Source organism: Vigna unguiculata, chromosome 3 (genome assembly GCF_037176805.1).
Source record: "Vigna unguiculata cultivar grain cowpea cultivar isolate G323 ecotype 2 chromosome 3, ASM3717680v1, whole genome shotgun sequence".
In the NCBI taxonomy this organism is placed as follows: domain Eukaryota; kingdom Viridiplantae; phylum Streptophyta; class Magnoliopsida; order Fabales; family Fabaceae; genus Vigna; species Vigna unguiculata.
In genome coordinates this window covers 39,206,651-39,223,174 of record NC_140794.1, presented here as the reverse complement: position 1 = coordinate 39,223,174, position 16,524 = coordinate 39,206,651, and the positions used below count along the sequence as shown (strand labels likewise).

At 35.9% G+C, this 16,524-nt stretch overlaps 1 protein-coding gene across 1 annotated transcript; it reads right to left on the bottom strand.

The window, feature by feature from the left end:
* Positions 1-3,600: 3,600 nt before the first annotated feature.
* On the bottom strand, positions 3,601-14,873 carry LOC146887832 (uncharacterized). The gene is made up of 5 exons (XM_085670422.1): positions 14,820-14,873; positions 14,647-14,723; positions 14,483-14,489; positions 4,860-5,175; positions 3,601-4,775 (listed from the first exon to the last, which is right to left on the bottom strand). The coding sequence occupies exons 1-5, from the start codon at positions 14,871-14,873 to the stop codon at positions 3,601-3,603; spliced, it is 1,629 nt and encodes a 542-aa protein (XP_085526548.1).
* Positions 14,874-16,524: the final 1,651 nt, after the last annotated feature.

The window sequence follows — 16,524 nt, the reverse complement described above, 5'->3', positions numbered from 1 at the left end:
GTGGAAAACATTGTGCAGGTTTGCCAAGTGAGGTGGCAATGCAGTCTCGTACGCCACCGGTCCAATTTGCCTCGTAATCTAATATGGACCGATGAATCGAGGAGTCAACTTCCTTGACTTCAATGCTCTCCCAGTACCTGTTGTAGGTGTAACCTTGAGGAACACGTGGTCAGCAGCCTCAAACTCAAGTGGTCTACTCCTCTTATCTGTGTAGGATTTCTGCTGACTTTGAGTTGCACGCATCCGATCCTGTATTACCCTTACTTTCTCAATAGTCTGTTGTAAAAATTATGGGCCAAGAACCACAGACTCTCCATCTTGCTGCGAACACAAAGGTGTCTGACATCTCCTGCCATACAAGGCCTTGTAAGGTGTCATCCCAATGTTGGAATGGTAGTTGTTATTATAAATGAACTCCACCAGCGGTAACACATCACTCCATGTCCCGAGGTGATCCAGAACACATGTTCTCATTAAGTCCTCCAGAGACTGTATGGTTCTCTCAGACTGGCCATCAGTCTGAGGATGATATGTCAAGCTCATTCTCAACTGAGTGTCCAAAGTTTTCTGCAACGACTGCTAGAACCTCGAGGTGAATCTCGGATCTCTATCTGATATGTGTTAAGACTTTGGCAAGTGTACCAAGTCACGCAAGTAGTAACCGGGATATCGTTTCCCAAGAGACTCGTGTATACTAATTAATTGCGTAATTAGTGACTAATTTAAACTAATGAATAAATCCATATTTTGAGTTTCAATGTATGAAATTAAATTTTGCATAAATAATTAAAATTGAACTTTGGAAGTTAAAGGCACTTAGTGAATGGAAAAGATTAGAAATGAAATGACTTGATATTGCCGGGGTTAGAATTCACCAACTATGCTCTCATGCAACTACAATTTAACATCCTTTTCATTAATATGCTAATGTCAACCCACAATTTTACTCAAACCCTAATTCCTTAATGGATTGAGCCTAAATTTCCTTATTAAAAGTCAATTCCTTGAACTCTTAATAAGAAAATTTGCTTTATGCACTAAGGTTTAAGACAATCAATGGGTCAAGCCCCATTCCTAGGTACAAGCTCCATTGAGTTTTCTTATTCTAAATCTAGGTTTCAAAAGATATTTCCACACCCAATGAACCAAAAATCATGCAATGGATGGTTAAATCAATGCAAGCATTAAGTGAAGAAACAAGAAGACTAGCAATTAATGAAAGAGTCATATATATAATCAAAACATTTGCATTTACACAAGAGTTTCGTGGCTACATCTAACCCCAACAAAAATGGGTTTAGCTCTCCATTGTCATTGAGAGCTCAAGCTTACAAATGAAAGAGATGGAAGAGAAAGAGATACAAAGAGGAAGATGGAGCTATTCCCACAAGCCCTAACACTCCTCCAAGCTCTCCAAATGTGTTCTTCGTGCCTCCAAAATGCCAAAGATCCTTTTTCTCTCGCGAAAACAGAAGAAAAAGGGTAAACTTGACACATCAGCGAAAACTGCTGCCTGGCAGAAGCCTCTCATCGCCAGGCGCAAGTCACCAAACAGTGCTGAAACATTGCGTGTACCGCCCGGCGGTGTCCAGATGCCACCAGGCGGTGAGTTGCTAGAACGATGATTTTCACCTGGCTGGCGCCTGGCACTGGAAGAAGGTGTCGCCTGGCGGTGTCTTTGTGGCGCCAGGCGATTACTGTTTCTTCCATATTTAGTGTGTTTTTGCCTTCTTCTTGCTACTCATGATCACTCACTTGTTTGGATTTTTGGAACAAAGCTTCCCATCTACAAAAAGGACACAAAAAATGGAGATTAGTGGTATATTTAGATCAATGTAACCCAAAATGTATTTATTTACAAAAGTAAGGTAAAATTGAGGATTAAGTAGGTTAAAAGCTTTGGAAGAGATGATTTTGCTAAAGAAATATAGCTTAGATAATGGTAAAAATTAACATTATCAATATGATACTCACAAGCATACCATGTAATCTGACTATTTCCCTGACATACAACTCTGCCAGTTTATCTAGAGACATCTTCTGATTAATGGGTAGAAAGTGTGCGCACTTCGTTAATCTATCCACTATTACCCATATGGAATCATGCCCCCTCACAAACCTTGGTAGATGCGTAAAAAAATCCATTGAAATGTTTTCCCATTTCCACTGAGGAATCTCAAGAGGCTCCAACGTACCCCCTGGCCTCTGATGCTCGATCTTCGCTTTTTGACACACTAAGCACGATGTTACATAATCTGCCACATCAGTTTTCATGCCAGTCCATTAGAAGGTCACCTTCAAGTCTTTATACATCTTAGTCATACCTGGATGTATGCTAAGACGGCTCTTATGCCCTTCGTCCAAGAGCATCTTCCTCAGTACCTGACTCCTGGGTACGCACACCCTCTCTCTAAAACGTAGGATGCCGTCTTTACCCATCCTGAAATCTTTTCTCTTATCTGTACCCAGGTCACCTATTATCTGTTGCAGCTCTTTATCCTTTCCCTGTTCCACCCGAACCTCATCTAAAAACTCATTGGTAATTCTCAACATGTTGCACCGTATATGACTTTCCCCCATATCTAGCCCCAGATTCATGTCTCGCAACCTCTTTAACAACTCCAACTCCTTAATCATCCTGGCTGACACATGGATCCTCTTCCTACTCAGGGCATCTGCTACGACATTAGCTTTACCAGGATGATAGAACAACTCAAAGTCGTAATCCTTTAAGTATTTTATCCATCGCCTCTGCCTCATATTCAGCTCTTTCTGGTCGAACAAGTACTTCAGACTCTCGTGATCGCTGAATACTTGGAACTGTGCTCCATACAAATAATGCCTCCAAGTCTTGAGGGCAAAGACTACTGCTGCTAGTTCCAAATCATGCGTAGGATTGTTCTTCTTATGCACCTTTAACTGACGAGATGCATATGCGACTGGTCGTTTCTCTTGCATTAACACACAACCCAGCCCCTTATATGAGGCATCACAATAAACCTCAAACATCTTAGTTGGATCTGGAATGACTAACACTGGTGCAGTCGTTAACCTTCTCTTCATGTCCTTAAAATAAGTTTCACATTCATCGGTCCAAGCGAAAGGATGATCCTTTCTAGTGAGCTGAGTTAACAGATTCACCCTCTTGGAGAAACCCTCCACAAATCTCCTGTAGTAGCTCGCCAAACCCAAGAAGCTCCTCACCTTGGTAACGGTCTGCGGTCTCTCCCATTTTACCACCGTTTCAATCTTGGCCGGATCCACTGTTATTCCCTGGGCTGATATTACATGACCCAAGAACTGTACCTCCTCGAGCCAAAATTCACACTTTGACAGTTTCCCATACAGCTGATGCTCTCTGAGGATTTCCAGCACCACTCTCAGATGCTCTACGTGTTCCTCCTGGCTCTCAGAATATATAAGTATGTCATCAATAAACACAACGACAAACTGATCCAAGTACGGCCGGAAAATTCTATTCATGTAATCCATGAAGATCGCTGGAGCATTCGTCACCCCAAACGGCATCACCACATATTCGTAATGCCCATAGCGTGACCTGAAAGCCGTCTTCTGCACATCCTTTGGCTTGACCAAGATCTAATGATACCCAGACCTTAAATCAATCTTTGAAAACACCGCAGCTCCCTTCAGTTGATCCAGTAAGTCATCAATCCTCAACAATGGGTACTTATTCTTTATGGTCAGCTTATTCAATTGCCGATAGTCAACACATAATCTAGAACTGCCGTCCTTTTTCTTCGCTCCTTGAGCCATTATCATGAAACAAGTAGCTCCAGCTTCAACCTCTCTAATCGCCTTTTGAGCTGATATCAACTCTAGCCCCAAAGTCTCTAGAAAAATCACACTGCGTCGTCCATAATCAATAACAACGTGATTGCCTGACAACCAATCCATTCCCAGAATTACATCCAAGCCCTCCATTGGCAAGCAAATGAGATTCACTTTGAACCTGCGACCCGCCATTTCCATTAAACAACCTACACAGACCAAACTGGTAGCCACCTGACCCGAAGATGGAGTTGAAACCAACAACTCATAATCCAAGTCACGTTTCTCCAAGCTCAGTTTTGACACACATGCATAAGAAATAAAGGAATGTGTTGCTCCGGAATCAAACAACACCAATACTACTTTACCAAATAATACACAAGGTTCAAGAATAAGATTACCCGACTGTGTAGCCTCGATGGTGGTCAGGGCAAAGACTCTGTAAGCTGCTCTAGCTCGCTCTACTGGCGATGCTGTTGGTTTCTTCGCGTTAGGACTCTTCTTTTCTGGACAATTGTTGGCGAAGTGTCCCGGTTTGTCACATATAAAGCACTTGTGACGGTCGCCTAACCGTCCTACTCTGCCTGCCAGCTGTGGACAATTCCTCTTCAGATGGGGTCTGCCACACTGGTAGCAAGTGGGACCCTGAGATGTTTGTGGTCGGCTGTACGACTTTTTCATCTGCCTAGCCTCTGCGACATTTTTCTGATGTCGGCTCACAGTAGGACCAGGGCCCTTCTCCAGGTGTTCAGCACTCTTGGCCTGTTCCACCAAGACTGGGAATCTTCGCTCTCTCAAGGGCGTCACCACCTTCTTCAACTCATGTTTGAGTCCTCGCTCAAACTTCAAGCACTTCCATTCTTCAGTAATATTCTGCGAGGAGTATCTCGCTAGATGCTCAAACTTGTTGACATACTCCGACACTGACATATCCCCTTGCTGCAGTGCAAGGAACTCTGCCTCCCTGTCTTGTCTAGCTGTATCTGGAAAATATTTCTCCAGGAAACGAGTCCTGAAGTTGGCCCATGTTGCCGGCTCCTCCCGAGTCTCCATCTATTGTTACATACCTGTCCACCAATATTCTGCATCCTCATTCAACAAATAGGTAGCAAAGAGAAGCTTCTGCTCATCCTCACAGTACATCACCCTAAAAATCTTCTCACATTTGCGGAGGCATGCATCCGCTTCATCAGGAGAGGCTTTGCCAGTGAACTCTGTTGGCTTGTGGCGCAAGAAGTCCTCCACGGTCGGCACCCTGATTGGTGCAATCGCCATTCTAGGCTGCGCTGCTACGGGTGGCTGCATCGCATCCACCATCCGGTGAATAGCCTCAACGATGTCATTCGAACCACTAATCCTCCTCCTCCTGTTAGCAACCATAGCCTGGATACGCCACATCACAACTGTTATAAATCAATCACTTAGTCAACAAAAACCACACACATCTTTTCAACATTCAACACACAAACATGCAACAAACAACCACATCGATAAGCTCACTTCCCACTAGCCCCAAAATATTTAAAAATATTTTCAAAACTTTTGCTCTGATACCAATTGTAACATCCCTAAGGAATATTACTAATATATAATAAATAAATTCTGAAATGAAATAAATTCCACATTTATAAATAAACCATTTCCCAAAAACGCGGGAAATTCAAATCTTTTATACAATGCAATAAATACCGGAGTCCATAATTATAAAACCATTATAAAATTAAAATGGCTCCCGAAGCTTACATAATTATCTCAAAACTAAAATAGTAAACATGTATACAAAAATCCCACGCTATCCCTCGCTCCGAATCTAAGCATCTCCTGGCCCACCTGTCAAATCATCTGCTCCCGAATAACAAGTTATCCGATCATCCCCACACACACAGAGAAAGGGTAAGTTATACACAATATATAAACCAATACATGAAATAAATATGCCACCCATCCCCAAAATAACATAAATGATATTTCACGCTTTTTAAATAACCCAACCATGGCCTCATAGTCCTTCATGAGTCATATCCATGAACTAGGTCTTAGGACTTCACTGTGCTCCCACGAAACTAACTCATTCGTGGTCCAACCCTATGAGCCTATCCCGCTCATAGTCCTGCCCTACAGACTCCTCGTCTGTAGTAGAACATCCAAGTCTCATACTTGGACACTGGCACGCACGCAATCACCATACTATGGACTCCTCGCCCAATAGTAGCCGACGGGAACATATCAGTTCCTTGCTTATCGTGTGCCTGACACATGTAATCATCATACTAAGGACTCCTCACCCATTAGTAGCCGACGGGAACTCAACCAGTTCCATACCCATCATGTGTCCAACCACCAAGCACATCCCATACCTTTATTGGACTTAGTCCTTCAAGCCCAAACACCACACCACATGCATATACATCCTATACTTAGAATAAAGCAGCCAAATAACACACACAAGCACACACAAACATGGAACTTCGCATAAACTCGCTTAAGCTAGGGACTCTCACCCAAGCTAAGCCCTCAGCCTCGCTTAGGCTAGCTCACCTCGCCTGAACGAGCTTAAAACATCAACATCAACTCATCATCTCGCTTAGGTGAGATCCCCTCACTTGGGCAAGTCACCCCTTCGCCCAAAATAACATACTAACCTCACCTAGACGAGTGTTCGACAAAACCAAGATGAATACACTTTGAGAACTCGCTCAGGCGAGCCACTCTCGCCTAGGCAAGAACATCCATCGCTCAGAGCTCAAAACCTCTCGCCTGGGCGAGATATCGCGCTCAAAACTTCCAGGTTTCCTTGCGACCTCGCTTGGCGAGTGTCTCTCGCCTGAGCGAGAGACCAAGTCGCTCAACCCCGTCCAGAGTCGCCTAGGCGAGATACGCGTACCAGAACAAAAAATGAGACTCTACAACTCTCACTTAGGCGAGATGGACTCGCTTGGGCGAGACTTGCAGGGTTTTAACCCTGATCACGCACTCAATTCACCCAACATTGCCCAATTCGCACAACAAAACCTACCATTCAGTGGAGACACTATACACAACCTTATCAACATAACTTGGCACAATTTTGGGTTCCCAAAAATCCAAGTTGAAACACAAACCATCTGTACAGTATAAAAAATACCCACATTCATACCTTTAATTGAAAAATCAGTAAAGCAATGGACACAACACCCAAACCCTTAATTTCCATCATTCATACTCAATTTTCCATAGCATAAACCCATCAGAATTTTATGCATATCACAGCAGTACGAAAACATACAATTATCAACCAAACACCAATAAGAGCTCCCCTAACTTGGAATCAGTGATTAAAAATTGAGAAGAACAAACTCCACTCACCCTCTCAATCTCGTGCTCCTCTTGGCTGCCCCCATTCTGCTAGGTTCTCTCTACCTTTCCACATTCATTCCAAACTAAGTTTAGTAAAATTAAAGGCACAACCACTATGCCAATTCACATTTGGTGATACACTCCAATCATTATAAGTTTACATTACCAATTCCATACTCATACATATTTATTAAAAATAAATAATAAAACAACAACACATAAATGGCATACATAGGACTCGAACCCAAGTCCTCTCACACAATCAAAGTACTCTAAAGCACATGAGTTAGTACTTTTCCACGTCACATAAGCCAATAATTAATGTCTTAAAGGTGCTTTCTACCCGCATTTATTAATTAATTAATTAATTAATTAATTAATTTTCACGGGTCTTACACGTAATGAGTGTTTTGATCCATGAGTTGTTGATTTTATTCCCTATGAGTGTGAGGGGAGAAATACCTAATTTTTACATGTCTTGATGTGTATGTGTTATGGAAATTTATGGGTTTTGTTGAATGCATGTTAATTGAGATACATTTGTATTATTTATAAGTTGTAACTAGTTTAGGTCTTATGAGTTTCTTGGTTTGGTAAGGGAAGCTAGTTTAACTAGGTTTTGACATGATTACATGTGTGGTTTGCTACTTAATTGTTTTAAAGAAATGATTGTGGTTGTTGTTTGTTTGGTGAATTGAGGAGAGAATTTGGTATAAAAGTAATTAGCTTAAATTGGTACATTTGACCATTGTTTGTTAACTCAATTGAGTGAAAAGAACATGTATTCAATTTGACCAATCAACTAAGATCAATCCCCCATTTAGTAATTTGTTATTGTCATGGCGCTAGGCTGCTTAGGTGGGGCGTTGGGCACTAGTTTTGGAAACCTAAAATAGAAACCACTACACATGTGACGTCGAACGCCACACTCTCACCGTCGGGCACCAGTTTGATAGTGGTTCATTATCTCATTGGCGCCAGGTGTTACCCAATTTTTTAGAACTGTGCCCTCTTGGTAAATGAAGATTTTCGCTCTATTAACCATCTGATCGAGTTAACATTTTGATTGTTGATCATAGACACGTGATTCTTCACTTTGACCGATAGGAATTTTTATTTTGAAGTTTGTGGTTAGAGAAATGGTTTTCATCATTTTAATGTACTTTATGTATGTATATGTTTGAGATTGTAATTGATTGAGATGAAATTATTGATATGTGAATATGAAAATGTGATGAAAGATGTATATAATTGTGAAAGTAATTAATTATGGTGAAATTATTGTTGTGAAACAGTGATGATAATGAGTTTGTTAATGTATACGAGCATTATATGTGTTTGATGTAATTCCATGGATCTCATTAGATTTTATGGTGGAGTTATTTTAGTGTATGCATTGGACTATATATGGATTCAAGTGATGTGACATCCTGAAACTCTAATGATCATTCACACTCAAATAAAGTAGAATGGATCATGTGGGGAGAGTAAGAGGAGGTCCTAGTCTATGACAGGATAGTAGCCTTAGATAATGATGGATTAACCTTGTGTGTGGTAGGGTGAAACTCATTGGAAATGACTTTACAAAGCATTAGGGCCACAATAAGTGCAAGTATCCAGTAAATCTGATTATAAATTCATGTATCCGGATAATTGAGTTTAGTGTCAATTGTGTTTGTTCAATTATATGAATTACTGTAGTTTGTCCATGTATGGAATATAATTGATATGATTTAAATAGTCTTAGGATAACTCTTTTATATACTAGCTTACCCTTGCACTTTGTGGTCTTGTGTTGTTTTTTTCTTTTGCAATGATCATCATTTTGGTGTGAGCAGATGAAGATGCAAGTTTAGCGGCATTTCTGAAGGACGAAAAGTCCGTAGTTAGAGTTTTGAAATTGCAATGAATATATGAGTGATTGGTATGTTCGATTAGGGATATTTTTGTAGGTTTGGTGTTGTTACATAAATGGTATATTTTTATATACTTTGAATTCTTAAAAGAATGTATTAATATATTTTTTATTTGAATATTATTATAAAATGTCTTATTTTATTAGTTTTATACTACTAAAATGATATATTACAACAACATAATCATCTATTGATTGGTTATTTAAGCCAAGACTACTTTTTGTTAATAAAAGCGAGTCATTTATCTGGAATTCAACTTTGTATTCCTAGCATTAATCATTTATCTATCTGCACTTCAATTTTGTAATCCTGGCATTAGATAAACCGTTCAAAAAACATATACTGTTTAAGTAAGGAATTTATAAACAAATTTAAATTTACAATTTTATTAGAATAACCCTAGAGGATTTCAAATTATACGTAAAATGTAAGAATTTGAAAATCTTACTATTCTCAAATTCACATATTTTATTTCGATTTTTCTTTACTGAATTTGGTTGAGGGTATAATTGGAATAATAAAGGTCGAGATAATATTGAAATAACTACTTTTTAATTTATATTTGCCAGATTTTTCCTATTAATATTAATATGAGTTATTTTATGATTTAAATTGTTAGAAGTGTTTTTTTTCCATCACTGTGTTACAACCGAAATTGTGACGGACGAATCAAAAATAAAATATAAAAAGGGTTTTAGAGTCGCCACCATAGTTATTATAGGAAACTATGGAAAACCACAAAAAGGAGGAAGGTCTACGAAAATAGAGTTTGGGGTACGGGAGTTAATTACGTGTAGGAAGGTGTTAGCACCCTACAACGCCCATCCTAAGATGATACCTTTAATTAAAATACAAATTGATGTGGTCTCCTTTAAATGTTTATTTTACAAAAAAAAATAAAAAAAAATAAAGATGACAAAGAAAAACAAAGGAAACAAAAATGATTTTTTGTTTTTTGGGTCCAACAAGGATTACTCCTTTGCTCCTAGGTATCTCCATTCACAATGGAGAATCGGGGTCACGTAGTTCTTTATGAAAAAGCTTTTTGAAAAAAAAAACAATTTGTTCAAAGATGTTGATATCACTCTTTTTTAATATTTGAAAATTTTGTATTTGTTTTAGTAATCTTATAGAAGAACGAAGGTATTAAGTACTAAGACGACGCGAGCGGTCACACGAGCACTTATACATGTTAAAAGTTAAAAGGGTATTTAAATTATTTATTTGTTATTACTTCCTTTAAAGAAAAAAACTTCCGAAATAAGACATGATACTAAAAAACGTGACTATTATATGTCCATAATTTATGAAAACATTAGGAAAATAAATAAATAAATAAAAGATTAGGAAATAACATTTAGGATTAAACATATTATTTTATTATAAAAAAGTTTTAAAACACTTAATATGAAAAATATGGCACAACATATTCATACAATGTTAAAACATGATATCTCACTTATTCATGCAACAACAACGTTCATAACCCAATGCAATCAACAAACATTAATTATAAAGCTAATGAACTCAAAAATGCATGACAATAATGTTTTTTCCATATCAAAAAGAAATAGTGAAAACATCAAATTCAACCAAGATCATAACCAAAACTCAAGAAAGACTGCATAACACAACAAAAATTAATTTGTATGAACCTGAATAGAATATCGGATTTACAATAGTTGTGTTGGAACACCAAGAAGCACATAGGGGTGGCGATCGAAGGTGAGTGGATTTTTTATATGCGAGGGTTAAAAGAAATTGTGTGCTTAGGGTGAGAGAGGTCTCCAGAATTTCGAAAGAAAAAAATAAAAAAATCCTTTATTTGCTTGATGGGTTTATATACCCAACATTATAAATCTAATGTAATCTCATAATAAAGTCAGTCTTGATTACAAAGAAATTTAGAAGGCAAGAACTGGTCTTAATATTATCACATTATGGGAATCAAATCACACGGGTAAAAAAAGCACAAAATCAAACGTGATCAACAAAAATTAATTATAATTAGAAAAAAGATATTCTTGAGAAACATATTACTATTTTCCTCATCTAGAAAAGGAGGTATCATAAAATCAGAGCACAAAATCAGAGTAAATGATTCTAAATATCAGAACATATTATGTTTCTAATTATTAGACTAACTTCTTAATCTGGAGTAGAAACGACAAAGCATATGGTGGGGTGAGAATATAAAATTTTGGGCTGCCATGAGTTGCCAGAAAAAATGGTGTGGGTGTACAGAGTATTTTGGGCTAAAATAGAAACACAGCCTCAAAAGAAAATACATAAAAAAAACAGTCTCTCTCTTCTTTTTTTCTTTTTATTTATTATTATTATTATCCTATTATTATTATTTAGACAAAGAAAAAATCAAAGAAAAAACTTATTTACTTTTTTATTATTATTTATTCTATTATTTATTTAATCGGACGAAATTGGGTGTTGACACACTGCTATTTGTCGGTCTATAATCGTTGGAGTTTTTGACTAATGTTTAGGAGATTATTTTTTTACGGATATGAATTAGGTTTTTTCAATTTACATTTGGTAGGATGTTTTTTCTTTTTTTTTTTCTAATCATAATTAGGAAGAATTTTAGTCTGCATTACCTAGTATTGTACCAATTTCAATTAAAAGAAATTTTCGGTCAGCATTGATCAGAAAAAAAAAATCTTAATTGATATTAGCGTAAATAGTTGTAGTCGACTGAAAATAAATTAAGTTGGTGTGAATCTTTTTTTCTTTTTTTATAAATAACAAATAAAATAATCTAGAAAAATCTTAATTAAAAAATAATATAAGTCAAAATCAACTAAAAAGATAATCAATATTAATATTTTGGAATTATTAATAATTATTTGATATTTAAATAATTATTTATTATGTTCCGGTATATCCAATAAATTGTACATCATCTAAAAATTAAGGTTAATTATAGTTTAAATATTCTTTCTTTTTTACATTTTTAAAACATTTTCTAAAAATAAAACTATGAGAGTTTCACATTAAAAAAATAATACCAAAAAACACAATTGCTCGATAAATATAGAATTTTACGGTTGATAAATAAATACAAACTTTCCTGTCACGTCTTTGATAAAGGTAAGAAAGAAGAAAGGCACGACAACAATAGATAATTTGTCAAGTTTGGGAGGTGATGAACAGTTTGATGTTGATAAACTTAATCACAACACCCATGTTGGGTCGTATTCAATTTAGACATTTAAAAAAAGTAAAAGAATCAAACAAAAAGTGTTTGACAAGAAAAATGAATTCAGGTTTGGAAAGAATTTTGAGAACGCGCATCTTTGTTCTCTCCATTTTCAGAAATTAAAATACCTCGAAACTTTCCACATACACCATTGGTCAATTTGTAACTAATTGTTCCAAACCTTTTTCCGATAAGTAAGTAATTGTTGGAAACCCATTTTACGTGACTTTTTTCTTTCCATTTTTTATTTAGAGAAAACGTATACACATATCATAGTGGCATGTGCAATCACATTTAAAGCTTCTACTTTAATAATACTAATAAAATTTAAATAATACACTGATTTAATGAGTTATTTTTTACAATTTTAACTTCATTAAATAATTTGCTTTTTCAATTTGAGTTTTGTTTGGTAACACTCGTGATTCATGGATTACGGTAGTGTAGAACACTCCCATAAATTGAAAACCTATACTTTAAAACTTCTGTAAAGTAGGTATATTAATGGTGACTAGTGCTTCTCTCTTGCTATTCACTAGAAATAAAAAAAATCAAAAGCAGATATCACGATTCACAACAAAAAATGTCTGCTGGAAACAACTGTAAAAAAAAGAGAAACTCCTAATTCAATCACTTAATAACTCTTTTCATTAACACAATAATAATAATAATAATAATAAATATAAAAAGTTAAAAATGTTTATATGTGTTTTCTGTTTTCAAAATTCAACCAAAAAAAAATTGTATTGTTATTATATTAATAAAAATTACTTAGTGCTTTTAAAAAAAATGTGAAAATATATTTTTTTATATATAAAATTAATTAAGAACAATAATAGCATCATTCTTCCTAATGGTTATTAGCAAATCTCATTAATTTTAAACCTTTCATTTTGCTTTGAGGCCATGTCGAATGAATATATACATTTTATATTTTCTCTTCCTATAATTGATAAATGATCTATTTTTACATAATGATAGAGATGTCAAAATAATGATAGAGATGTCAAAATGGGTTTCAACCCCTGAACTAACCTGGCTCACCACGGGTTTGAGCCAGGTTGGGTTGAGAAAAATTTAACTTTTCTAAGTGGGTTGAACTAAACTCGGCTCACTTAACCCACGGGTTAAACAGGTTTGAGTCGAGTTGAGGGTGGGTTAACTCACTTAACCCACCAACATTTTTTTACAATTCTTGTTTAATAATTATTTATTACTTCTAATTATATAGGTTCACAATTTCATATTTTTAAATGTTAGAGTGTTGCTCAATAATATTTGAATAGTTGGAATGTTTAATTAATTTGATTGTCAAGTTATATACGTTGATACTTTCATCTTTAAGTATAATCTTTATAGTAAATTACTCAAACAACCATCTTATAAACAAATATTTCTAAATTAGTATGACAAAAATGTGTAGTTTTTTATTTATATTTTGTTGAATAACATGACAAAAAATATGTAATATTAGTCATGTTTTCTTGGACTATATGTACACTTTATTGGAAACAATTCATCATATATTGGTGGTGAGTATGATGAAAACATTGGTTCTTGATTTTATTGTGATTTTCATCTCATGGATTGTTTAAAAAATTATTTAAATATTTGAATACTTAAAAATAAATACATAAATAATTTTTTTTATGTGGGTTGATGAGCCAACCGACTTAACCCACCAACCCGTGATGGGTTGAGCCGGGTTGGAAAATTTCTGGCTCACCATAAAGTGAGTCGGGTTGGGTTCACTCATTTTCAACCCGGCTCGTGGTGAGCTAACCCATGTGAGATGGGTTGGCTCACTTTGACATGTCTACATAATGATTTAATCTATTCACTAGTGCAAAAAGGTCATATTACATCGGTTCTGGAGCGTGTATTAGATCGGTTCTAGAACCGATCTAATATTAGCCGATGTAATATATCTTTCACGTATTAGATCAGTTGTAATGAACCGATCTAATAATTTCATATTAGATCGGTTTCAAATAACCGATCTAAAGATACCCACACAGAGAAACATCATATAAGCTATATTAGATCGGTTATGGACGACACCGATCTAATATAGCTGAGATCACTTAAAGAAGAAACAGACAATATTAGATAGGTTGTAACCTTAACCGATCTAATATGTGATATATTAGATCGGTTCAACCGATCTAATATTGCCTATTTCTTTTTTAAAAAGGTTTGCTTCGTTTTTGCAATTAACCAAAACCTGAAACCTGTTGCATTCAATTCAAAACCATAATCAGGTAGCACAACAGTTTATACAATACAGAATTAAACATCGTTTTAAATCCAACAATGAATTTGACCAAAATATTTCCTAACTACATCTATTCAACAAGGAAAAGGAAACCTATCAACTAATTTTTATACCGGAAGAAGTACTTGGCCCATTCAGTCCTCACTTCATCAATCTTCTCAGATCCCAATGGTTCAGCATTGTCGAAAACCTGTAGTTCAAAGCAATCAATGCATATTAGTATCCACAACATATTAGTTAAATATTTGATAACATGCTTCAAAGAGGATTCTTTTTTATTTTTTACCTCATTCCAAGAATCTTTGATAGCAACACGAGCTATGGTCCACATCCAGTACATGACATAGTATCCACACTCAAAACTTCCTTTTTGCTTATTACACTAATATATAATGAAATTTATATTAATTAACATATTAAAAAATGACCAAATCATACAACATAAAATACAGTCAATGAAAAATTATATCTTAGGGGAAATCACTTTGAAGCTTTGGGTAGATGAAGTTGATTTACCACCCAACATATTGTACACATTTAGAGCACTACAAAGTTAAGGCACTAGTCTTTTACAACATATTTGATGGCATAAATAACACATTATAAAGTCACTACCACATACCTCTATAGAATATTTTTCATGGCTGAGGGTATGAGCTTGTGCAATGAGCATAACCAAACTACAATATTCTCCAATGGACAAATAATTACCAATTGCCAATGAGACCTAAACAAAAAATTGAATTAGTGATATGAATTAGTTAATTAATAGCTTAAGTGTCTAAGTTGAACTTACGCATTAATATAAGGTGCCATGTATATTCTTTTCTTTGATTTCCCCATCCAGTTTTGAATGTATGTGTGACATTCCATATGTTTATTTCCAAACTTTTGTATATGCTGAGGCTCAAGGAAAACATACACCGACTCCCTTGTATGATTTCATACACATCGTTCATGTGAATATATAGTGGTATATCACTATTATTAACACCGAACACTGTTTTATCCCAAGGAATGTCAAATGGTGATTGAAAAAGATTTCCGACTACCTTGGCAAGGTCATGAATTGGACTAAAATCTTGCTTGGGTTTGGGCTGAGAATGGGCCTCAAGGCTAAAAGCACATGCAACTAGGGACTTTTGCCCGCTATGAACCTACAAAATAAAATAGCAAAGTTAATTAGAAAGTTTGTGTTAAATTATGAACTATTTCCTTGATAAGAAAAATAATATACCTTCTTCTTTGTTGCAACAACCTTAACTAATTGTTTAGGCCATGAGATGAATGTTCCTAGTGCCTCTGCTACTAATTTCACCTCCTCTGTGGGCACTGGAACTGCACTTGTGGCATCTTTAATATCTTCAACTACCACTCTAGCCAAATCATCCGACATTTGCACAGTGTGCATGGTTGATCCCCCTGGATACAATCTCTCAATGGCAACTAAACGAGAAGGGACCTCTCCAACATACAACCTACACTTGTACGAGAGTTCTATCTCTATGACCTCCTCTTCATCGTCTTCTTGTTCCACATTATGTTGCTGAGACATGGACTGCCATCGTTGATCAAATTCACACCTTAATTCATCAGCTATTTGTGCCTTTATCATTTGAGTTAATTGCTCCATCATCTCAGGTGTGATAGGAGTTGTCTGTGTGGTGTTTTGCCGCTGATAATTTTCAAAGTATTGTCTCACACCCACACCATAACCAACAGTACGTACATGACCAGGGTGCTCTTCAGTACCTAAAACAATGGTCAATATTTCTTGACGACCTTGGGGAACAAAACTTCCTTGTGTACTTTGCTCTACAGGAGAATCCTGTAAAAAAAATGTTGAATTATGCTCTACAAGTCAATCATGTTACTCATTCAACAAATTGAATACCTAGTCAAGACAGAATATGTTACTAACTTACAATTCTTTCAGCAATAACTTGTGATTTCTTAGATGTCATTTTCCCTCCCAGTTTAGTACGAGCCAA